Here is a 25888-nt window from a genome sequence, read left to right as displayed (position 1 = left end):
GGGCGAAGCAGACTCCCTGCCAAGCAGGGAGCCCGATGCGGGACTCGATCCAGGGACTCCAGGATCATGACCTGAGCCGAAGGCAGTCGCTTAACCAACTGAGCCACTCAGGCGCCCCAAGAGTATGGTTTTATCTAAAAAAAAAAGTCCTTTTTTTTTGCATTCTATTTAATACTCTGTTTGCACATAAATTTTTTCTCCCAAATCATCAGTTGGATACTTTACAAAAACTACAAATTGGTGGGCTTATTTTGGCCTGCAGGTGGGTTCTCTTTGGCCCACACTTGGTTGTAAAATATATTTAAGTTAATTGATAGAATTTTAGAATGGGGAAATTTTACATGAACTTGGATTTTCAGCTTCTGGCATTACTAGTCCAGAGGTAATACAGCTGTTGTATTATTGCTAATAATTGGCTGGAGCTGTTAATAGCAGCTAACCTCTGCTTAGATGGGCATGACTGCTATGGTCTGTCATAGACCCTATAATTCACTGTTGACTATTGTACATGGACACTAATATGGAGCCAAGTATTCATCATTTATTGTAGTGCTTTTGCTTTTCTTCTTAGCCACTTCACTCATTTATGTTAGCTTGTTTTGCCCTTTTTTTTTTTTTTTAAAGATTTTATTTATTTATTTGACAGAGAGAGACACAGCAAGAGAGGAACACAAGCAGGGGGAGTGGGAGAGGGAGAGGCAGGCTTCCCATGGAGCAGGGAGCCCGATGCGGGGCTCTTATCCTAGGACCCTGGGATCATGACCTGAGCCGAAGGCAGATGCCTAACGACTGAGCCAGTCAGGCGCCCCTTTGTTTTGCTTTCTATAGGCATTTAAGTTTATGGTACTTCTTTAGGAACATGTGCTTTGCTTATGTGTTTGTGTCCTGTTGGTTTGAACCAGGGTGGGGACAGGAAGTGTGCATACCTCTTACTGTAAATGAAGCAGTGCTGTTAAAGAAGTCCCATGCTGCTTTTCCCTTTTTGTGTCAATGTGTTGCCCTTTCTCTAAAAAACAAATAAACAAAACACCTTGAATGCTTACATTCAATAAATGTGTGTAGGCACTGTGGCAGGTGTTTTAAAGGTGCTTTGCCATCATGGAGCTTATAATTTAATAGGGAAACGTTAAATCATTACATAAGTAGCTATGTAGTTACAATTGTGATCATTGCAAAGAAGGAAGAAAAATATAATATATAACCTAATCTGTGTGATAGGGGTAAGCGTCTCTAAGGAATGTGATCTAAACTATAAATATGAATTTGTTAGCCATAGTTGAGGGGCTGGGGAAAAGTGTGGCATGTGGGAGGAGGAGCTTTCTAGACAGAGGGAATTGAAAGTGCAAAGGCCATGAATCTAGAAAGGATTTGGAGTTGATTTCAAGAGAATGAAAGCTCTTCAGAACACATGTATGTTGATTTTTTTAATGTTGTCTTTATTCATTAATGCAAGTATTTTGAAAAAAGCTGCTTGTGAACTTTTCTACATAAAATTCGAAAAAAACCTTCCTCTCATATCTAGTGTTCAGTTGATGTAAGCCGATGATCCTAAACATGAAGCATCCTAAAATATACTAAAGAACTATAGATTGTCTTATTTCCCTGTTAAACATCTTATTTTATTTTTTTTAAAGATTTTATTTTTAAGTAATTTCTACACCCAGCAAGGGACTCGAACTCACAACCCCAAGATTGAGTTGGATGCTCCACCAACTGAGCCAGCCAGGTGCCCCTCCCTGTTAAACATTCTAAAAAATTGAGATGATTATAGGTTCACATGCAGTTTTAAGAAATAATACTTAGAGATCCTTTGTAAACTTTGCCCAGTTTCCCAAATGGTAATGTTTTGAAAAACAATAGTACAAAATAGTATAAAATCATAACCAGGATATCAGTGATAAAATCCACTGAATGTATTCAGGTTTCCCTAGTTTCACTTGTATTCGAGTGTGTGAATTTTTATAAAGTCTAGTTACCTGTGTATCTACTACTAGGGTCAACATGCTGAATGGTTCCAGCACTACAAGGATTCCTAGTGCTATCCTTTTATAACCATTAGTGAATCCCTGGTGATCACTAATTAAGACTGTCCTTCGTTTGTGATATTTTGTCATTTCAAAATGTTATGTAAATGGGACTGTACATTATGTAACCTTTTGGAATAGGCTTTTTTTGATCCACTCCTGGGAGATCTGTCCAAATTGTTGCATTCCTTTTTATTGCTGAGTAGTGTTCCATGGTATGGATATACCACAGTCTAACCATTTACCTGTTGAAGGAAATCTGGGTTGATCTGGTTTTTGGCTATTACAAATAAAGCTGCTTTGAACATTTGCATGCTAGTTTTTGTGTGAACATAAGTCTTCATATCTGGGATAAATGGCCAGGTGGGCAGTTGCATGTTAGTTTTTTTAAGAAACTGCCAAACTGTTTTCTAGAGTGGCTGTATCATTTTATGGTTTAACTAGCAGTGGATCCAGTCTCTCTTCATTCTCACCAGTATTTGGAGTTGTCACTATTTTTTATTATGGCCATTCTGAAAAGTGTGTAGCGATAATCTCATTTTAATTTGCATTTCCCTAGTGGCAAATGTTGAACAGCTTTTCATGTGCTTATTTGCCATCTGTACATCCTTTTCAAGGAAATGTCTGTTCATATTTTCTGTCCATTTTCTAATTGGATTTTTAAAAATTGTGTTTTGAGAGTTCTTTATATATTTTAGATGTTAGTCCCTTCGTAGGATATGTGGTTTGCAAATATTTTCTCTCACTTGATAGCTTGTCTTTTCATCTTCTTCAGAGGGTTTTTCGCAGAACAGGTTTTTAATTTTGATGAGACCTGTCAAATATTTTTAACAGAGTAATATAAATAATTTATTTAAAAAAGAGCTTATGGGGCATCTGGGTAGCTCAGTCGGTTAAGTGTCTGACCTTGATTTCAACTCAGGTCTCCATCTCAGGATCTCAGGGTCATGAGTTCAGGCCCCATGTTGGGCTCCATGCTGGGTGTGGAGCCTACTTAAATAAAATAAAAATAAAAAAATAAAAAGCAAAAGAGCTTATAATGAAAAGCAGGGTCCTTTTCCATCCTTGGTCCCCTTTCACAGAGGCAACCGTTTAAGTGTGTTTTAACTTCTTTGAGAGGTTATCTTCCTAGCACTCAATGCTATTGTAAAGCTAACACCATTATACTGCCATTTCTTGTTTTGTCAAATTAAGACAATTGAATTCCATAATGAAAGATGAAGATTTAACTCAAAACACTCCCAATTTTTTATAATAATTATTTTAGTTCTTTTATTGGCTACTTTTGTATTTCTAAATAATGTACTTAAACCTTTGTTTTCTTTTCCATCAGTTTTAGACAGTGGGAAAAAATTTAATGTCAGTAATATTTTTTTTGTCTGTAATCTGACTTATTTCAGGCCTTTTCAGATTCATCTAATATTCTACAAATATTTATTGGGCATTTCCTTTATACCAAACACTGTTGAATTTTGGAGATGAAAAGGATCAGAAGAAATAAAAATCAGACCTTAATATAGCTTACATTCTTGTATGAGATATAACAATACATAATAAGTAATGGTATGTTAGACACTGATAAGAGCTGAAGAGAAAATACAGCAGAGAAGGGCATAGGAAATGTCAGAGGAGCTCCAGGTTTAGATAGGGTGACGACTTAGGGAATGCTTCACTGATGTGACATTTGATTAAAAGTTCTTAAGTGAGGTCTGCTGTTATCTGGGATAAGTGCAGTCCATGCATAGAGAACAGCAAGTGCAAAGGCCCTCAGGTAGGAGTGTGTCTGGAATATTTGAGAAATGGCAAGGAGGTTAGTATGGCTGGAGTAGAGTGATGGAGAGAAGTGGGAGAAGAGGTCAAAGAAGTAAAGGGGGAACCAGAATATGTAAGGCCTTACAGGACAGTGTAAGGAATCCAGCTGTTCCTCTTAATGAGATAGGAAGGCATTTAAGGGTTTTGAACAGAGAAATGACATCATCTGACTTAAGATTTTGGGGCACCTGGGTGGCTCAGTTGGTTAAGTGACTGCCTTCGGCTCAGGTATGATCCTGGAGTCCCGGAATCGAGCCCTGCATTGGGCTTCCTGCTCAGCAGGAAATCTGCTTCTCCCTGTGACCGTCCTCCCTTTCATGCTCTCTGTCTCTCATTCTCTCTCTCTCAAATAAATAAATAAAATCTTAAAAAAAAAAAAAAAGATTTTAACAGGATCACTCTGGCTGCTGGATTAAGAATAGACTGAAGAGTGTATAATTTTTATTTGTTGATTATGCCTTGTTAAAGTTGGAGATAAAAACTAAAAGTAGCCATTTAACTAAAATTAAAGAGGAGAATAGACTGAAGGGGGAGCAAGGGTAGAGGCAGGAAGACCAACTAGGAGACTACTGTATTTATTTATTTTATTTTATTTATTTATTTATTTTTAAAAGATTTTATTTATTTATTTGACAGAGAGAGACACAGCGAGAGAGGGAACACAAGCAGAGGGAGTGGGAGAGGGAGAAGCAGGCTTCCCGCCGAGCAGGGAGCCCGATGCGGGGCTCGATCCCAGGACCCTGGGATCATGACCTGAGCTGAAGGCAGACGCTTAACGACTGAGCCACCCAGGCGCCCCATATTTATTTATTTTAAAAGATTTATTTATTTTAGAGAGAGTGAGAGTGTGCATGCACACGAGTGGGAGGGGGAGAGGGAGAGAGAACCCCAAGCAGACTCCGCACTGAACTTGGAGCCTGGAGCGGGGCTTGACCCTGTGACCCTGTGATCATGACCTGAGCCGAAACCAAGAGTCAGATGCTCAACCAGCTGTGCCACCCAGGCGCCCTCTGAAATAATTTAGGCAACATATGCCTTTGGCTAGACCAAAGTAGAAGTGGATCAGGATTGGTGAGATTCTGGGATTTTTGATTGGATATGGAGTATGAGGGAAAGGGAGGTAACAATGATACCACATTTTTGGTTTCAGCACTGGAAGAATGGAGTTGCTGCTAGAGGAGATGAACAGGAGTACAAGAGAAGGTCAGGTTTAGATGTATTGAGGTTGAGCTGCCTTTTCATTGGACAGTTTGAGGCAGTTGTTGGCAAATCTGGATGGAACTCAGGGGGAAGGTCTAACTGGAGGTTTAAATTGCAGAGTCATAAGTATGTGGATGATATTCAAAGCTGAGTCTGGATAAGATCATTAAGGAGGTGAGTAAAGGTGGAGAAGAGCTCCAAGGACTCACTGAGCCTACCAGCATTTAGAGGTCAGGGAGGGACATGAAACAAAACCACCAAAAGAGACTGAGGAAGAGCCAAAGTATGTGGTTTGTGTTGTCTTTCATTGCTTTTCTACATTTTGTCATGTTTGCTCTTGGACTTTCTTTCCCTATATTTCCCAAGGTTATGTAACTGGTCTTCCTGGTTATAGGTAATGTTCTATTTTATTTTTGTGAAAATCTTTACTTAGTCCCTTTTCCTTGGATGATGTACCCCAGTTTTGCAAATTTATGTTTTTACCTCTTTATGCTCATTATAGTTATGCTTAGTAGTCTTTGTATGAAACATTAAATGTGTAGACAGTTTCAAGGAAGCGAAAAATGTTACCTGTAATTCTGCCACCCAGAGGCTAATTGCTGTAAACATTTTGGCATATTTTCCCTCTTTTGTGTGTGTACTTGATATGCACATAGTTGACATGTGTAAAGTAAAAGTGTTTGCTGACCTTTTTGCTTAATAACATGGAATTTTTCCTGTGACAGTTAAAACTCTTAATAAAATTTTCCCCAAGTTTTTTATTTTAAAAGTTTAAACCCACAGAAAAGATGAAAGGATATTACACATTTGTTCTCTCTGTGTATGTGTATACACACATATATAAATGTATGTATGTAAAATACACATTTTGGGGGGTTGGATTGTTTGAAATAAGTTGCAGACATCATAGTTACCCTTAAATACTTTAGCATTCATCTCCTAGGAATAATACATTATCTTATATAATCATAATACCATTATCACACGTAAGAAAATACTAATTGCAAAATACCTAGTAAAATAGTTCCTATTCACATTTTCAGTTGTATCAGATGTCAAAATATATTTTATAATAAACATTGTCTCAATATATTTATTTATCTATTTAGTTATCCAGGATCCAGTCCAGGTTTTTTACACATTGTATTTGGTTTTTTCAAACATTTTTAATAGCTGCATAATATATAATTTTATGGATTAGTAAGTTATTTATTTCCCTAGTGCTGGCCTTATAGGTATTTCTTAATCACAGTAAACATTAGAAACAAGTTTGTACAAGGATCTTTCCACATTTCAAATTATTTCTTGAAATTATTGGGTTATAAACATTTTTTAGAGCTTTTTTTTAGAAATACCTTTCCAAATTGTTCTCCAGAAAGGTTCTTTTAGTTTATAGCAAACTAGTTTAGTGTCATAAATAGTATATGATAATGCTTATCTCACCTCAGATTTGGGCAACACTGAATAGTAGTACAGTATTTACAATTTTTTTTTTTTTCTAATTTGATGGGCAACAACTGGTTTCTGTTTTTTTTACATGTTTAAAGATACTTGTATTTCTTTTTTTATGAGTTGTCTGTTCATTGATGTCTTAGGGTTCTTCATATGAATTCCTTATATTCTGTGGACACCGTTCTTCTGTTATATTTGTTGCACTATTTTTTCCTAATCGTTGTCTTTTACTTTTGTTTATAATATTTTTTGACCTGTAATGTTAACTTCCTTTATTTTTTTTAAATTTTATTTTATTATGTTATGTTAATCACCATACGTTACATCGTTAGTTTTTGATATAGTGTCCCATGATTCATTGTTTGCATATATAACTTCCTTTAAATATACGGGCCTCTTACCAGAACGTTATTCAGACAGTCTGATTCTATATATGTACTCTAAGATTTTTTTACTAAAATATTTTTGTGAAGTGTGTCTGGTTCAGTTGATGTCATTTTTGAGGCCCTTCAGTGCACATCTAATGCATATCTTATGTCACTTGTCAGTAATTCCCTTGAGGGTAAGATTTTTCTCTCCCTGCTTATATTTTTTCAGAGAAAGGTAAAATTCCAAGTATGTTTGTTCCTTTCTTCTGTTAAGTATTTGTGCTATTTAATTCTGCACAGTGTTTTTTGAGGTGCTATCGGGTACTTCCTGTAGAAAGAAGCACTAATGGGGGCCACGTTTTTTACTTTTTTCAAATTTGCTTAGGATGTTGGTGTGTAGGGTGTCACAATAAATTTCTAAAGGTGCTTTGAGTGAAGTGTCTGAACCTATCTGGGAACACATGATTGTGTCTTTCTGCCGTTTAGTGTTTTGGGAATTTCAGTGGAATCTGCTCCTCCTGTGGGGGAAGAAAAGGAAGAAGACGTGGAAGAGAAGGAGGAGGAAAAGGAAGAAGATACTAGAGATGATACCATCACACACTCCCTTGGTGCTGAAGGTAGCTTTATGCCTTTTTCTGGATAGTAGATTGTTGTAAGTCCCTTTAACACAAGCGTGTAGATATCTAAATTTCTCTTTATCGGTGGGGCGCCTGGGTGGTTCGGTTTGCTGAATGTCTGCCTTCGGCTCAGGTCATGATCCCAGAATGCTGGGATCGAGCCCCACATTGGGCTCCCTGGTCTGTGGGGAGTCTGCTTCTCCCTTGCCCTCTGCCCCTCCCCCTGCTCCTTTTTGCTCGCTCTCTCACCCTCTCAAATAAATGAATAAAATCTTAAAAAATAAATCTCTCTTTATGGGGTTCTAGATTTCTCATCATTAAATTGAGAATAGTCATTAAGAAATTTGCAGTTGTCTAAGATACTCCACCTAATTTGATGTTCAGGAATTTGATGCTCATTGGATAGCCCCCTTTCGGCATATTGACTCTTCTTGTTACATTTGTTTTTCAAATATTTTGGGGATGTATGCTTTGTGTGTGGAAGTACGATCTGAATTGCTCTGTGTATGGGTATAGTTTATGTGTATCTTCAGAAAGTAGACCTATTCTACCTATGTGTTAGGTGCTCCTAAGGTTTTTTGTTTTTTGTGTGTGTGTGTTTTTTTTTTAAGATTTTATTTATTTGAGAGAGATAAGGAGAGAGAGAGAGAAAGCATGAGAGGGGGGAGGGTCAGAGGGAGAAGGAGACTCCCCGCTGAGCAGGGAGCCTGATGCGGGACTAGATTAGATCCTGGGACTCGAGGATCATGACCCAAGCCGAAGGCAGTCGCTTAACCAACTGAGCCACCCAGGTGCCAGGTTTTATAGTATGTAATTTTTTGCTTCATTACATATTTTTCCTCTTCACTTTTAGTGCCTTTATTCTTTGTTTGTTTTGTGTTCTTTTTAAAAGATTTATTTATTTTAAAGAGAGAGAATGTGAGTGAGCGCAGGCCGGGGGAGGGGCAGAGGGAGAGAATTTCAAGCCAACTCCCAGCTGAGCACGGAGCCTGACACTGCTGGGCTTGATCTCATGACCCTGAAATCATGACCTGAACCGAAATCAAGAGGTGGATGCTTAACCCACTGAGCCACCCAGGCACCCCCACTTTTAGTTCCTTTATTCTTAATTTTATTTTGAAAAACTTTGGGGCAGGGCCCTGGTGTGGACGACTTAAAATGACTTTTTTTTTTGCTAAGGAACAGCACCTTACACAGTATATAATATTGTGGGATGCTACTTAATTTCTTGGGGTTTTGTTTCTAGATTCTGCCTCATCACAGTTGGGCTTTGGAGTTCTGGAACTGTCCCAGAGCCAGGATGTTGAAGAGCATACTGTGCCATATGAAGTAGATAAAGAGCCTCTATTGTCAGTAACCACCAACTCTAGTTATACTAGGCTGTCTGATGTGGATGCTAATATTGGTATGAAACATTTTTTTTGGCATTTGGAATTGTTTATAAGCATTTTCCTCCCAAGCTAGAGCTAGTTGTTTTGTTTTTTTTTTTTGATACATTTTATAGTTACTAAGTTAATATAATCTAAGTTAATATTGTAAGGTTGCCAAGTTGTCTGGCAAATACTTGTCAGTTGATGGCTTGCAGATGAAGGGTTTTGTAAGTGCATTACTGAGTATTTTCCTTTTTTGGAATGATGCCTGTGTATATTTTCAAATTGGATTCTCTTTTTATTAAAATCTTTACCTTTAAAAAAACATTTGGGACTGCTTCTAGTACTTTGAAAAATTAAATGTCTCCTTCCTATCTTTTAAAATTTCAAGGAATTAAACATGAAGAACAGTCCAATGAAGATATCTCCACAGCAGAACAGCCCAGCAAGGATGTCCCTGTGGCAGCACAGCCCAGTAAGGATGTGCATGTGGTAGAAGAGCAAAACCCACCGCCTGCAAGGTAAACCCTGCTCTTTCTAGAAAGTATTTTTGAGTTTCTGCTTTAGGATCATACTTGTTTTACTTGACTAGGTGGAAACATACTTAGAAATTGTTGACTCCCCTTCCCCCCCATTGTAATGTGCATATTTCTGGTCCAGTGGAAACATTATTTACGAATTCTTACTGTGTCCTTATCTCATCTTTACGTATATTACAAAGCCATTTTATTGCTGCTGTAACTAAAGAGCATGACTCTTCTTTTTAAATTTTTTTAAAAGATTTTTATTTTTAAATAATCTCTACACCCAGCATGTGGGGCTCGAACTCACAACCCGAAGATCAAGAGTCACATGCTCCACCAATTGAGCCAGCCAGGTGCCCCTATAAGCATGACTCCTTAATCTTTGCTTGTCACTCCTCTCTGATCTTTGTCTACAGAGGCAGTGCTCTGTGGGAGGACTTCTACCCTCTCTAGTGTTATGAGAAGTCACATGGATATTATATTTGAAAATCTTTTACTATATTTGAGGAGCACCCAGATTGCTTTGGGTCCTCAGGTATCCTGCATCTGAAAGTTTCTGGTATAGCTGTAAAGAGGTATTCTTTTCCCAAGTCCTCTTGGCCTTAACGTGGTAGGAATTAGGCCTATCCCTTTGCTCTGCCTGTGGTGATTGTTCTGTCCTAAACTACATGTCCTCTGGTCAGCAGCTCAATATGGCAGAGGAAAAGTGGGATGCTTCCAGTTTGGGGGAGGTGATGAATAAATATTCAGTATTGTTTTGTAATTTCCTTCAGTAGGAAAGATGAGGAATGGGGTCCTCAACAAAGTTGAATATCAAGAGAAGTTGTCTTTCTGATGCAAAACACTCAGCCTAACTTGGGCCAACTTTTTAGGCTTTTCTTTAGGAAGTTGCTCTGTAGCTAGTTATGCTATCCCTTTAGGTGAATCTCCCAAGTCTCTGGAATGGGGCCAGCATTGAGAGTCTTACATGTAAGAGTGGTATTAGTTTGAAGGATTCTTGGTTTGGGGCTTAGGCTGAACGGATCAGATGGACAAGGCCAGCAGTAGGTGAAGTGTGTGGCAGTAGCACGGGGGATAATTCACACTCAAGCTGTCCTTTGTGGAGGGTCCTCATTAGGACTGGCAGTGTTGTGGTCTGGATCAGAATCCTTCATGCTCGCCTAAATAACAGTATATGTAACACAAATCCTTAAATCCCTCATCAGAAATCTTGGACAGCATGCTGCCCAGCAGTGAGCAAAGTTGAAAAGAAATATTGCTGTGTGAGAGACAGGCTTTGAAATGGGCTGAGGACTTTATATCATAAAAAGTAGCTCATTTCACTTCCAGCAAATATTTATGTAAACTAGAGCCACTGGAAGTTTTGAAATTATTAAAGGAAAGCACAAAACAGAAAAAGCTTCTTAATTCAAAGGTGAAAGCATGTGAACATAGCAACTTTTTCTCCTGGTGATTTGAATTTCCTAGGTCAGAGGATATGCCTTCTAGTCCCAAAGTGTCTCTTACTGCTGTGGAAACAAATGAACGAATAACTGCTCAAGAGCTTTTGCAAGGTGGCCTGAAGATTCAGAAGTCACCAGAGCCTGAGGTTTTGTCAACTCAGGAAGACTTGTTTGACCAGAGCAATAAAACAGGTACAAAGAGTAATTAGTTGCTGTAGCTCCTCTTCTCCAAAGATCTAAACTTTATTTCTGTTCGGAGGCTACTATTTAAGTTAAAGGCACTTTATGTGGATGTAGACTTGTTTGTAATATGGAAGGAAAATGTTTCTAGCTGATTAATGAGAAGGGCTTTTTGGGAATGATTGCTGTTTAACATTTTAACATAGTTTTCTCTCTGTTGTAGATGGAGGTATTGAGGAATAATAATATAGCAAATTTAATATTATGGACAGATTAGCTATTTCTGTCATCATAGATCTTCAGCTCTTAAATATCATGATAATTAAGTATAAGTTTTCATAATCACCTGGACAACAGTCTACCTACTCATCAATCAGAAATAGGAAGTTATGGCCTAGCAGGAAGAACATAAAACTTAGAGAAGACTGGAATGGTTTTTGTTTCACATTTTGTTAACCTCCACCACTCCTCCATTCTGAAACCTGACAGAGCCAGAGAGCTTCGGTAACAACCAGCAAAATATGTGTTGGTTATAAGGAGGGAAGAAGAGAAGGTTATATTCCTTTACTGTGCTGTGAATAGGTGCAAGACATTCAAAGGGTCACCAGGAAAACTTTTTTGGTCTCTCACTAAAGCTATAAGGTTGTACTTAAGAAATTCCTTTTATTTTATTTTATTTTTTAAAAAGATTTTATTTATTAGAGAGTGCATGTGCACACACATGAGCTGGGGGTGGGGGGGAAGGAAGAAAGGGAGGGGGAGTAGCAGACACCCCCCTTCCCTTGCTGAGCAGGGAGCCCAAGGTGGCCCTGATCCCAGGACCCTGAGATCATGACCTGAGCCTATCAGGCGCCCCAAGAAATTCCTGTATACTTGGGATTCAGCTGATACTCCCATCTGTTGCTGAGGAAAAAGGACTAACAGGAGATTCTTCATAATATAAATCAGTAATGGCTGCTCATATATCCTTTTACTAATGCATTAGTATTTTCTGTTTCCTCTGAGGAGGCTCAGGCTCTAATCTTGAAAATTGCTGCATTCATATCATCAGGTGTTTTTTTTTTTTTTTTTTTTTTTTTTTAAGATTTTGTCAGAGAGAGAGAGCACAAGCAGGGGGAGCGGCAGGCAGAGGGAGAAGCAGGCTCCCCGCTGAGCAAAGATCCTGATGTGGGACTCCATCCCAGGACCCTGGGATCATGACCTGAGCCAAAGGCAGACGCTTAACTGTATGAGCCACCCAGGCATCCCTGTATCATCAGGTGTTACATGCATTGTTTTGACTTCTCCCTACTGCATCATGGCATGAGCTTTACTTGGAATAAAAGGCTCACTGTTTTATAATAGAAGCTTCACAAGAAAGAAGCGCAGCCAAGCAGAAGTACTGGGAGTCTGCCTTTTTTCTCCAAGCTTTGATCATGATAGAAAGGACTAAGGAGGGGCGCCTGGGTGGCTCAGTTGGTTAAGCACCTGCCTTCAGCTCAAGTCATGATCCTAGAGTCCCGGGATCGAGTCCCGCATCAGGCTCACTGCTCAGCAAGGGAGTCTGCTTCTCCTTCTCCCTCTGCCCCTGCTCCTGTACTCTCTTGCTCACTCTCTCAAATAAATAAAATCTTAAAAAAAAAAAAAAGACTGAGGAATCCTTTTTGTCAGTTCTATATAAAAGAAACCCATAATTTAGGGTGCCTGGGTGGCTCAGTCGGTTAAGCATATGCCTTTGACTCAGGTCATGATCCTGGGGTCCTGGGATTGAGCCCTGTGTTTACTGTCTGTTGCTCTATGCTCAGCACAGAATCTGCTTGTCCCTCTCCCTCTGCCCCTCCCCTCAGCTTATGCACGTGTTCTCTCTTTCTCTCTCAAATGAATAAAATCTTTTTTTTCCTGTGATGATATTTTTATTGCAAGTCTGCTAAGAATATAGTTCTTACAGTTTCTTTGAACTTACCCCCAGTTCCAACTAATTTCCCTTATCCTTCTTACTCTTTCTAGTAAATGAATAAAATCTTAAAAAAAAAACCAAACAAACCCATAATTCAGTAGGGAGGGCGGCATTGAATGGTCACTCAGGATTTGTGTTAGCATCCATTCCATTGACTCTACTACAATTAGAAAACAATTTCTGCCCTCTTGGAACATGGTTGGAAACATGGATATTACTCTTTTTGCTGTACTCAGTGGCTTGCTTGCTTTCTTTCCTTTTCCTTTCCCTTTCTTTTCCTTTCCTTCCTTCTTTCTTTTTTAACACAACTCAGTAATGTCGATCTGAGAAGCAAATGCAACTAGAATTTCTCTCTCTCTCTCTTTTTGAAAAATAGCTTCTGATGGTTGCTCTACTCCTTCAAGGGAAGAAGGTGGATGTTCTCTGGTTTCCACACCTGCCACCACTCTGCACCTCCTGCAGCTATCTGGTCAGAGGTCCCTTGCTCAGGAGAGTCTTTCCACGTAAGTAAGCCTAAAATAGCTCTACCCAGGAGGGTCTTAGGCTAAGGTTGAAAGAGCTAAAATCGTCTACTAGTCCAGAATTCTTCTTAAAATCAAAAGACAAAGTCTAGGCTTTAGAATTTTTGGGTTAAGAACTTAGTGGACCTATTGAAGGGAGGTAGCTCTGCTCTCCTGTTTCAAGGTTTTATAATAGTAGCCCATAGGTTTCACTAGGAAGAAACTGCCCAGTTATGTTCTCTTATACATCCAAAATGAGTATTCTGCTTCTCCATTTGACCAGCAGTTCTTTCCATTTAGCAGCATAGGGGTAGAGAATAGGTTATACTAGAGTTGACAGTAGTTAAGAGTTCTTTATTTCTGTGTTACGGCAAAGAAGTTTGCTTTTTTTTTTAAATAAAAATGTGCATGATCTTTCTAATCAGGCAAAAAATGGTGTTAATATTTTTAATCTCAGTTCTGCAGATGAATTTATTTTTTAGCACTTTCTCTTTGTAATCATGATGTTCTTTTGTCTGATTGTTTACTTCTCTTATAATCATATGGGTTTTTTTTTTTTTAATTCTGATTTTGGAAGTGTCTGGTATGAGAAATAGTTGTTTAAGTATTATTCATGATTCTTCCACCAACCTCTGGTAGCTGTTTGAGAGATTGCTAATAAGATTTGTCTGAATGACTTAGATAGTTTTGCTATTAAAATTAAAAAACAAATGCAAAACTGTGGCTGTGGTAAAATAACCTGTGAATTCTCTCTTTATATAAAGGAATTCCTCCGATCTTGTTGCTCCTTCCCCTGATGCTTTCCGATCTACCCCTTTTATCGTTCCTAGCAGTCCCACAGAGCAAGAAGGGAGAAAAGGTGAGCTCTCTTGATCTGTTTGTTGATCTCAGAAGAGGAGGAGCACTTTTGCCTTGCAAAACGTACTGTTTCTTTCTTTCTTTGAACACCATGACACTATTCAGTAGGACTCATGTCTGACTCACCTTCAGGGATGTGGCCTAGTGTAAAGTGTTCTCCTTAATGCCCTGCTTTTCTAGCACTGATTCTTATGACAATTCTGTATTGTTGATTTAATTGTTAAAAAGATCCTTAAGGCAAAATTTTTATGCTTTTAAGGTTAAACTCAAAGTAGTATATTATAGCAGTATATTAGTGAAGAACTGGGTTTATTACTAATAGCCCAGTAGTTTGCAGCAACATGTTGACGTGTTTCTGGTGAAAGGGAACCAAAAATTGTTTCTTTTGCTCTTTAAAGGTTACTTTTGCTATCATCAAAGCAGTTTCAGCCGAGGAGTGGCTAAGAGTAGGTGGTAGAACTTTTGACTTCATTCACATTTCCTTTGAGGACCTAGTAAGGGAATTCCTTTTTAACTTAATTTATCTCACTATCTAAACCTCTTTTACTCTGTCCTAGTCTCATATCCAGTCACTCAGGATATTCCTTTTTTTTAAAGGATTGATTTATTTTAGAGAGGGAGAGTGCACAGGCACAGGGGGAGGGGCAGAGAGAGAGGGAGAGAAAGAATCTGAAGCAGCCTCCCGCCCAGTGCAGAGCCTGACACGGGGCTCAATCTCATGACTCTGAGATCATGACCTGAGCCGAAATCGAAAGTCGGACGTTTATCTGACTGAGCCACCCAGGTGCCTCAGTCACTCAAGATATTTTTTAAGTTCTTACTACTTTTTTCTTTTTTCTTAAGAATTTTATTTATTTGTCAGAGAGAGAGAGCACAAGTAGGGGGAGTGGCAGGCAGAGGGAGAAGCAGGCTCCCTGCGGAGCAAGGAGCCCAATGTAGGACTCGATCCCAGGACCCCGGGATCATGACGTGAGCCAAAGGCAGACGCTTAACTGACTGAGCCACCCAGGTGTCCCCACCCCCCTTTTTTTTTTTTTGAAGATTTAAAGTTCCTACTACTTTTACATGAAACCTTTTCCAGTAAATTTCATGATTTTCTCTTTTTCATTCTTTTACTTACCAGTAATGCTATAATAGCTAGTATTTATTGAGCACTTAGTGTATGCCAGGCACTGTTTTGTTTACTTCTCTTTGGTCCTAGGTGCTTTTCTTTGTTTTGTTTTGTTTTTTCATTTTTCATTGAACCCTCACAATACCTAAGAAGTAGGTGTTACTTTTATCTCCATTTTACAGATGAAGAAACAGTCACAGAATTCATAATTAGTAAATCATAGAGGTAGGATTTGAACTCAGGCAGCTGCCTCCAGAGCCTGTGGTCTTATCTGTCGTTTACCTTCCTCCTATGATACCCTGCTGTCTCTCGAGTGATGTAAATATAGAAATATGTTTAACTGTTTTTCAGGTGCAGTTTACCCGTGACAAAATTTAATCTTTCTTTTGCCACTAAGTTTGTGTCTGGCTGTCTTGAAATCAGTTGTAGGTATCCAAATGAACTAGTATAATTTTAAGTATAACATGATTAATGATGTCTTTAGTAAAAAATAAAGGTGAATCCATTCTACAAAATAATCCTAATACAAGTTAAATTTGATTTATACTTAAAATCATTTCTTCTATTCATAGTGTGAACATTGAAGATACATAAAAATGATTACATTAAATATACTTTCTCCCTGATTGTAAAATAATTCTCACTGTAGAAAGATTGGAAAGCATATAGGAAAGTAATAAGGAAATAAAAATCATGTGGATATCGCAATCCAGCTGTAATTAGTATTAGGATATATTTCCTTTCAAAGTGTTTTCTATGCATAAAGAAGTATTTTACACACTTGGGATTATGGTATGTATATGATTCAGTGTTTTTTTTGTAATGTAACATTGTATTTTCTCCTGTCAGTTGTATTTTAAATTTAATGTATTTGCTTAATATGTGCCTGTTTGTGTGTCTATATTTGCTTGCTTCCTTTTCTTTCTTTCTAAAATTATTAATCTAAAGCCTTTTTATATGTAGTGCTTAGAACAGTAGGTCTTTAATAAGTGCTTTGTCATGGTGAGAGAGATCAAAAGGTCTAATGAAAATACTTAACACAGCTGTAGTAGCGTACTAAAGACCTATAGCACCAGATTTGCAACCTAGCAGACTGGAATGTGAGGTTGAAGTCGAGCAAAGCAGCAGACGTAGGTATTGAGGTGAGGTATAGCCAGTACAATGAGTGTCTATTGCAGTGAAAAACCTAGTGGCATAGATAATTTGTGAGAGTGGTCTAGAGGGAAGCCTGTTTGGGGTCAAGTTGTAAAATAGGGGGAAGAGAGTTGTTGAATAGCTGTTGCGTAGATACCCAGCTAGCTAGATGGGTTCTGTGAAAGAGCCTGTTAGCCTACAGCTGGGTAGTATATTGTGGGAAAGAAGTGGGGAGGTGGTGGTGGTGGTGGTGGTGGTGGTGGGTGGGTGGGTGGGTGGGGGTGGGTGTGTGTGTGTGTGTGCACGCGCGCGCGCGCGCACTCACGCACATATACTTTCCTCCTGGGCAGTTTGTTTCCTGATTGGTGGCTTGGTACTTCGTTCTTTGATAAATCACTGCTGATTGGCATTGATAGGTTTTTTTCCTTCTGTATTTGTCCTGGCATTCATCTCTCTCTGCTTAGCAGTTGTTAATGCAAATATAATGAGTTCGTAAGTAGATATTGGAGTGGTGAACAAGTTCTGCTTTTCAGGCCTGTGGCAGAATATACAATGGTTAATTAGATGACATTAATCTGGATATTCCTATGCCAAATATGAAAGACTGAGTTATAGTAGGGAAAAGGGGTTCAGAGGAGCCGAGTTAATTTAATGTTCCATGTGGATGAGTGGATATCCCCAGATGAACTCCATTTTCATCTATATCTGAGGATTTTGGGAGTGTGGACCTTCATCCTCCCAGGGGAAGAAAGTATTACTAGATTTCTGTGATTCAATCTACTGTTAATGTATCTGCTTTTCTGAAAATTAAATCACAATTTTTTTAGGAATGGAAATTTCTATAGTATAATTGTTACTAGTGTTATTGGAACATGAGTGATATTGATGAGTGCTTATTTCTCCATTTGTTTTTCCTGTTTTAAACCAGATGAGCCAATGGACATGTCAGTGTTATCAGAAGGAAAAGGAGAGTCTCTTGAGAAGAAACTCCAGGGTGAAGAATCAGTGGAGGTAGAAAACCCCCCTCTCCCACCTGAGTCCACTCTATCCCCACAGGCGTCAACACCAGTATCTCAGAGCACGCCAGTCTTTACTCCTGGGTCACTTCCTATCCCATCACAGCCTGAGTTTTCTCATGTGAGTATTGTAGAGTGTTTTCCTCCTAATGTTTGTTTGTTTTTCTTAAACAATCTTTGAGGTATAATTTATAAATCATAAAATTCACCCATTTTAAATGTGTAATTTAATGATACTTAGTACATTTACAGAGTTGTGCAGCTGTCGTCATGATCTAGTTTTAGAACACTTCCAGAGTTACTTATGTTTAAATTTTGTATTATATCTTTAGCTTTTTGAAAATGTTAGTGCAAATTTAAGGGAGTGTTAATCAATTCTGTAACATAACTACTATCATTTTTGTCTTTCCACATGCCTACTTTTTTTTTTAAATGAAGTTGTTTATAGTGAACATATAACTTTAATCTTCTTTTTCCAGGTAACATTGCATAATAATGATTTTTCAGTGTTACAGAGTCTTCATACTACTTCTTCCTTTTTCTTTTGTTAGGATTTATTTGAGAGAAAGAGAATGTGTGTGCATGGGCAAAGGCACAGGGAGAGGGAGAGAATCAGACTTCACAAAGTGCGGAGCCCAGTTTGGTGCTCCATCTCACGACCCTGAGATCGTGACCTGAGCCAAAATCAAGAGTCGGATGCTTAACTGACTGAGCCACCCAGGCGCCCCATACCACTTTTTCAAAACTTGTGTAGTATTTCTCTGAGTGGATGTACCATAAGCTAATTAATCACTCCTGGACGGAGGGTATCAAGATGGTTTTTAGTTTTCAAATGAGAAGTTTTCTTCTATTTTTTTTTTTTTTAAGATTTTATTTATTTATTTATTTGAGAGAGAGAGAATGAGAGAGAGAGAACACATGAGAGGGGATAGGGTCAGAGGACGAAGCAGACCCCCCGCCGAGCAGGGAGCCCGATGCGGGACTCGATCCCGGGACTCCAGGATCATGACCTGAGCTGAAGGCAGTCGCTTAACCAACTGAGCCACCCAGGCGCCCGAGAAGTTTTCTTCTAAAAGCAAGGGAAAACTAATATCTCTTTTGTGTAATTCTAAGTTTAAATATTAAAAAAATAGAATGCAGGTTTTATTCATAGTGAATTGAAGGTCCTTAACTAAATCTGAGTATATTATATGTTCAATATAAATGCCTCTTCTTTTTTTTTTTTTTAAGATTTTATTTATTTATTTGAGAGAGAGAGAGAGAGTGAGAGAGAGCATGAGAGGGGAGAGGGTCAGAGGGAGAAGCAGACTCCCCCACTAAGGGGAGCCCAATGTGGGACTCGATCCTGGGACTCCAGGATCCTGAGCTGAAGGCAGTCGCTCAACCAACTGAGCCACCCAGGTGCCCAGTGCCTCTTCTTATAAGACTGTAATTGGGGGGATTATTTTAGTGTTACTGGGAGAACTTTCATGCCTTTCAATTTGCGGGTATTGTACCGAAAATTTATATTTAAAATTTAAAAATGAACAGTAGTGAAATATACTATAAATTTAGTGTAGAGGAAACAGTAGGAAGAAGAGTATAATTGCGGGGTGCCTGGGTGGCTTAGTTGGTTAAGTGTCTGCCTTTGGCTCAGATCATGATCCCAGGGTCCTGGGATCGAGCCCCGCATCGGGCTCCCTGCTCAATGGGGAGCCTTCTTCTCTGTTTCCTTCTGTGCTCTCTCTCTCTCTTTTACTCACTTTCTCTTTCAAATAAATAAAATCTTAAAAAAAAGATAAAGAAGTTTAATTGCTTTCTGGAATTTTTAAAACTTGTGTGTTTTATGCCAGTCATTAGAAGTGATTTGGTAGAGTGCTTAAGAACGACTCTGGAGTCAGAACTTCCTAGACTTAGTCCTGGCTCTGCGATTACTGCTGTTGTGACCAGTTGAAAGTGAGCCTCAGTTTCCTCATGAAATCAAATGGGAATATGGATACTACCTACTTCATAGGGTAGTTGTGAAGGTTACATGAGTTATTATATACCAACTGCCTAGATTAGTGCTTTGCATGTGTAAATACTCCAGAATGGTTAGTTTTGCTGGTAGTGAAAGAGTGAAGACATGGTTACCTAGAGGTGAAGTCCAGTGTTCAACCACTATACATCTTTTAGTTTTTGTTTTTCTGTGAAAGTTGTATGTGAACATATATAGTTTTAAAGAATCGTTAGAATTTAGGGATGAGCAATAAGATTTGATCAAGAGCAGTTAGAAGAGTTTTCTAAAAAAGGTACCTGATATGAAGGAGACAAGTTACAGATGTTTATCAGTGACCAAACAGGACTTATATGGAAATGTATGTCTTTGCAAAGGTATCCCTACCAGGAGAAGTGAAGCCTGGCCACAAAGGGGTAACTGAGTTTTTGAAGAACAAGGCACTGTTGAAGAAATTGCTTCACCTTCAGCATTTACCAACGACCTTCAGAGGCATCTTTAAAACCAGCAATGAAAATCTGAGACAAATGAGTGATGTTGAACATAGTTCAGAGGTCCTTCGAACCTAAGATGACTTAGATTTCTTTGGATTTATATTTTAAGATGCCTCAGTCAGTACAGTGTGGTCCATGTCTCCTAAAAAAAAAAAAAACAAAACTCAAGTACCTTTACAATTCTCTCAAGAATACCTTAACAGTTTTTATGTTAAGGCTTTGTTTTTACTTTTTTTTTTAAGATTTTATATATTTATTTGACAGAGAGAGACACAGTGAGAGAGGGAACATAAGCAGGGGGAGTGGGAGAGGGAGAAGCAGGCCTCCCGCCCAGCAGGGAGCCCAATGTGGGGCTCGATCCCAGGACCCTGGGATCATGACCTGAGCCGAAGGCAGACGCTTAATGACTGAGCCACCCAGGCACCCAAGGCTTTGTTTTTACTTAATAAGCACTTATAAAAGCCAAAAAAAGAAGTCAGATGGTTAAAACAAGATCTCTCCTCACCCCTACCCAGAGACAACCACTTTCAGTTCCTTAAGCTTTTTCTTGTGTTATTTATCTCCATAACTCTGTATATCATGATTTTATTTTTATACATTATTTCTATTTTTATTTTTTATTTTTTTTAAAGCTTTTATTTATTTGTCAGAGAGAGAGAATGTGCAAGCACAAGCAAGGGGAGCGGCAGGCAGAGGGAGAGGGAGAAGCAGGCTTCCCGCTGAGCAGGGAGCCTGATATGGGACTCCATCCCAGGATGACAAGATCCCTGGGATCACAACCTGAGCCAAAGGCAGATGCTTAACTGTCTCAGCCATCCAGATGTCCCTCATGCATTCTTTAAAAAAGTTTTTAGGGGTGCCTGGGTGGCTCAGTTGGTTAAGTGTCTGACTTGATTTTGACTCAGGTCGTGATCTCAGGGTTATGAGATCTCAGGGTTAGGAGCCCAGTGTCAGTCTCCACATCCAGCTTAAGATTCTCTCCCTCTCCCTCTGCCCCTGCCTGGCCCCCCAAAAATTTTTTTTAGCTATTTCCCCATCTTTCCAGTATACTTATATCATAATTTTGTTTAAATCATTATCGAATTTACATTATTATGAATGCTGTTATTATAAACACTATTCAGAGCAGAATCTGTGGAATATTCTTATTTTTTATGTTTGCATAATTTCTTATTTTCTCTGGAATTGATAATATAGTCTTTTTCATTTGTTTAGTTTTCTACAAATTTCTCATTTCATCAACCTTAGGCTCTCCACCAATTGCCAAAATCTCTTTTCAAGATGTTTGGGGGCCTCAAACTTCATCTCTGGAGAAACCTCTTTTTGAGACTCCTGATTTATAATTTCTTAAAAAAATTTTTTTTTTTAGATTTTATTTATTTATTTAAGAGAGAGAGAGAGAGAGAGAGAGAAAGGGAGCACAGAGGGAGAGAGAGAAGCAGACTCCCCGCCAAGCAGGGAGCCCGATGTGGGGCTTGATCCCAGGACCCTGAGATCATGACCTGAGCTGGAGGCAGACACTCAGGCACCCCTCCTGATTTCTAATCTTTACTGTTTTCTTCTATGCCTAGTGCATTATTCACCTCCTTTTCACCCCAATCCAAGGAGGTTGTCCTTACTGTCTTTGCGTTGGATTCTTTTTGAGCTCCATGTCTTGCTTTGGTTTACTCATTTTAGTGGAGGACATACTCTTTAGTAGCATACTCTCTATTCTCATTCTTTTTTTTAAAGATTTTATTTATTTATTTGAGAGAGAGCACACAAGCAGACTCCGTGCTGAGTGGGGAGCCTGATGCAGGGCTCAATCCCAGGACCCTGATCACGACCTGAGCTGAAGTCAGACACTTAACTGACTGAGCCACCCAGGTGCCCTTCTGCTCTCATTGTTGACTCATAGTTTGTAGAAGTATAGAATTCTAGGTTGGAAATAACTCCTTTTAATTTTTGAAGGCATTTTTCCACTGTTTTCAAATTTGCAGTGTTGCTATTGAGAAGTGTGCAGCCAGTCTGATTTTGATCTTTAATATGTAAGCTGTTTTTCTCCTTACTGAAATCTTGTAGGATTTACTCTTTGTCGCTAGTGTTCTGAAATTGCCAAACGCATGGCACAGGTTTATTTTCATTGTATTTAGGGCACTTGTTAAACCCTCTTAATCTAGAAATTCAGGTCCCTTCAGTTCAGGGAGATTTGTTTAATTTCTTCCCCTTCATTCTTTTTTAAAAATTTCCTTTACTAAAATACCCATTTTTGGGATGTTGAAACTCCTAGAATTGTCCTGTAGTTTTCTTATTTTGTCTCCTACTTTACATTTCTCTCTTTTACATTTTTTTAAAGATTTTATTTATTTGACAGCAAAAGAGCTTTAATTTTAATTAAAAAATTAAAAAAAAAAGATTATAAATCAGGAGGGGCAGAGGGAGAAGCAGAAGCAGACTCCCTGCTGAGCAGGGAGCCTGATGCAGGGCTCAGTCCCAGGACCCATAAAGACCTGAGCTGAAGTCAAATGCTTAACTGACTGAGCCACCCAGGCGCCCCTCACCATTTTTTAAAGTGTATAATCCAATGGCTTTTAGTATATTCACAGAATTGTGTCGCCACAGTCTAATTTTAGGACGTTTTCATCTCTCCTCTTCCCTCCAAAAGACCCTATGCCCGTTAGCAGTCACTCCTATTTCCCCCATCCCCAGCCCTAGCTAACCACTAATTTATTCTATGTCTCTCTAGATTTGCCTGTTCTGGACATTTCATAAGTGGAATTATACAACATGTAGTCTTTTGTGGTTGGTTTCTTTAAAATTAGCATGTTTTCACGTTTTTTTCATGTTGTGGCATGTATCGGAACTCCATTCCCTTTTTTTTCTTCCATTTCTTTTTATTCTGATACTACTATTACATTCTATGTATATAGTACATTTTATTCATTCATCAGTTGATGGACATTTGGGTTGTTTCCCATTTTTGCTTATTGTGAATCATGCTACTGTGTACATTCATGGACAAGATTTTGTGTGGACATATGTTTTTATTTCTCTTGTGTATGCCTAGGAATGCAGTTGCTGGGTTCAATCTTCTTTTGACCTTTCTGAGTTATTAATTTCTATTTCTGGATTTTTAATTTAGAAACTATTTTTTCTCTGATGTTCTTTCTTTTCATAAAAAAATAGCATGTTGTCTTGTTTTATGGGTATATTATCTTACCTGTTTCAGGATATTATTAATAGTTTTTTTGAGAAATTTTCTCTTCCCTGCAATAGTCGCTATTTCTTCAAATAGATTTTAGTTAGTTTTGATGTTTGACTTTGAAATTGAAGGGTTTCCTCAAGTGTCTGATAATCCTTGATTGCTTTAAGAGTACAATACCAGAACACTGATTAGAAGTTCTGAACTAACTGGTGGTTGATACTTATTTCTGGGATTCACTGTAATGTGATCTGCTGGGCAATTTTGGTGATCCTCTAGTATCAGTATCTTGATTTGTTTCAGCATGGTCAGGTTCTCCAGAAAAATGTCTAATCTCCTGTTTCCTGTCTGCCATTGTTCTAGAAGTCTATTGATGGAAGAGGGCTGGGGGTGTTGGGAGGCATGTGCAGGTTCCATTTAGTATGTAAATTTTCACTTAATCTCTCTGTTTTCAGTATGGTACATTCTGATAACTGTGCCTCTTTCTCTTCATGGATGCTCTATTTAATTCCGGGGCAGAGGAGGGTCAGGGAGCGAGGATCTGAGAGTTGAACTGCTGCTTCTTCTTCTTCCTTTTATTTTTTTTTTTAAGTTTATTTTATTTTATTTTTTTTTAGTAATCTCTGTACCCATCTTGGGGCTTGAACTCACCACCCCAGAGATCAAGAATCACATACTCTTCCACCTAAGCCAGCCAGGTGCCCCTGAACTGCTTCTTAAATAGCTTTCCAATCAGTCCTCCTGTTTTTAGCTCCACCCTCACCACCACTTCCAGAGTCACCTGGTGCTGCTGCCAAGTCCTGAATCTTTTTTTGGGCATGGTGGTTCTGTGGTGTAATTTGGGTTGCTTCTTGGCTTTCTCCACTGCTGGATTAGAATTCAGCTTTCACTAGTCTGTGAAATAGATGATCACTCTTCCAAAATTTTGTTGCAGTTATATTTCTTCTGTTCTTTTTCTTAAAAATTCATGTTTTAAAAAAATTTACTGTTGCTCAGTGGGGTTTTGGAAAAGAGTTAAGGTAAATGTGTGTATTAAATCCACTCTTTTAATTTTTTGTCCTTATCAAACTTCTTACATTTTATTCTTAATGGCTAACTTTTGCACATCTGTTATTTCTTCTGTACCTTGATTCCTGGAGTCCAAGTCAACCTAATTTTGATGTTGTAAGATCTAAATATTTATGAGATAAATACTGATCAAAAGATAATTGGGATAAAGGTAATTTTGTGTATTTTTTTCTTTCTTAATATATTTGTTAATTGCATAGCCTCTTTGACCCTTCACTAGGATGTAAGACATGGAGAGAGGATTAGTAAAATACAGTTTGATACTTGACACTTTTTTCATTTTTGATATACATGTTAATTCGGGGGATGACAAATCAGATTACAGATCACTGTATGAATAGCTCTTAAGCTCTCTATATTATGAGACCAGTTTTTGACTGGTTGGGTACTGTGGATTTAGATCTGTACTGAATCTAGACTTAAAGATGGACTCTTTTTTTTTTTTTTAAAGATTTTTTAAAGATCCGGGAGCAGGGAGCCCGATGTAGGGCTCGATCCCAGGACCCTGAGATCACGACCCGAGCCGAAGGCAGACACTTAACGACTGAGCCACTCAGGCGCCCCAAAGATGGACTCATATTGAGCGTAGTCCTTACAGTTCTCCATCACTCTTTTTTATCCAGAGCCTTGGGGAGTTTCTGTTCACTTAGATCACTTATTCTGACCAGGCCTCCAGGGAGACTCAGCACCATGGATTATTATGGGCCAGACACTCAGAGACTAGATCCAGGCAGTCTTTAGGAAATACAGTGTTCACAGGCTGGTTAGCCCCTGACTGAAGTTCTACATATATTGAATAAAAATCCTGTAAAAAATAAAACCACACCAGTATTTACTCTGATAATGCTTATAAGGTATTCATGATAAGGGGGAGCAACTGCTTAATGGATATATGGTTTCCTTTTGGGGTGATGAAAATTTTTTGAACTAGATAGAGGTGGTGGTAGCTGCACTCCATTGTAAGTAAGTGTTCACTCTGAAGTGGTTAATTTTCTGTTATGTGAATTTTACTTAAAAGATATTTGCAGTTTATTAGCAGTGTCTTATATATAAGCCTTTGTAAAATGACTTTCTGCCGTAAGAAAAAATTACATATTTCTTTAGAGGATGTCTAATATATAGATAAATGAAAGATCATCAGTTATCCTGGAGCACCTGGGTGGCTCAGTTGGTGACGTGTCTGCCTTTGGCTCAGGTCATGATCTCAGGGTCCTGGGATCTAGTTCCGCGTCGGGCTCCCTGCTCAGTGGGGAGTCTGCTAATCCCTCTCCCTTTGCCTGCTGCTCCCCCTGCTTGTGCGCGCTCTCTCAAATAAATAAAATCTTTAAAAAAAAAAGATCATCAATTATCCTATGTCAGAAATAACTACTTTTAACCTTTTTATGTATATGTTTATTAATTTAAGAATACATTAAAATCATATAAATGTATAAAAAGACTATAGTAAACTACGTATTCACATTTTTTTCCTTCACTGAAATAGAAACTTTCTATTTGGTGCATAGCCTGAATGTTTTCTCTTTTAATATTCATAAAAGTAATTTTTAAAAAGATTTTATTTATTTATTTGACAGGGAGAGAGAGAGACAGAGAGGGAACACAAGCAGGGGGAGCGGGAGAGGGAGA

At 38.5% G+C, this 25888-nt stretch overlaps 1 protein-coding gene across 8 annotated transcripts in view; it reads left to right on the top strand.

Annotated features, from left to right (window-relative positions):
• The window catches only part of TP53BP1 (tumor protein p53 binding protein 1), a 98818-nt gene that overhangs the window by 28036 nt on the left and 44894 nt on the right, over positions 1-25888 (top strand). For 6 of the 8 annotated variants that reach the window (XR_004677297.1, XM_034994089.1, XM_034994088.1 and 3 more), the window contains exons 5-11: positions 7343-7473; positions 8720-8878; positions 9235-9364; positions 10835-11001; positions 13302-13428; positions 14190-14284; positions 17457-17665. Coding sequence is in view for 7 of the 8 variants with exons in the window: in XM_034994089.1 (XP_034849980.1) it covers positions 7343-7473; positions 8720-8878; positions 9235-9364; positions 10835-11001; positions 13302-13428; positions 14190-14284; positions 17457-17665 (1018 nt within the window). In the remaining variant the exon portion in view is untranslated. Of the gene's footprint in view, positions 1-7342; positions 7474-8719; positions 8879-9234; positions 9365-10834; positions 11002-13301; positions 13429-14189; positions 14285-15769; positions 16187-17456; positions 17666-25888 lie in introns of those variants that run through there. The other 2 variants (XM_034994093.1, XM_034994094.1) reach the window with 2 other exon arrangements.

This window comes from Mirounga leonina, unplaced genomic scaffold (genome assembly GCF_011800145.1).
Source record: "Mirounga leonina isolate KUSES-001 unplaced genomic scaffold, KU_Mleo_1.0 Mir_91, whole genome shotgun sequence".
Taxonomy (NCBI): domain Eukaryota; kingdom Metazoa; phylum Chordata; class Mammalia; order Carnivora; family Phocidae; genus Mirounga; species Mirounga leonina.
This window is presented reverse-complemented; position numbering and strand designations above follow the sequence as displayed.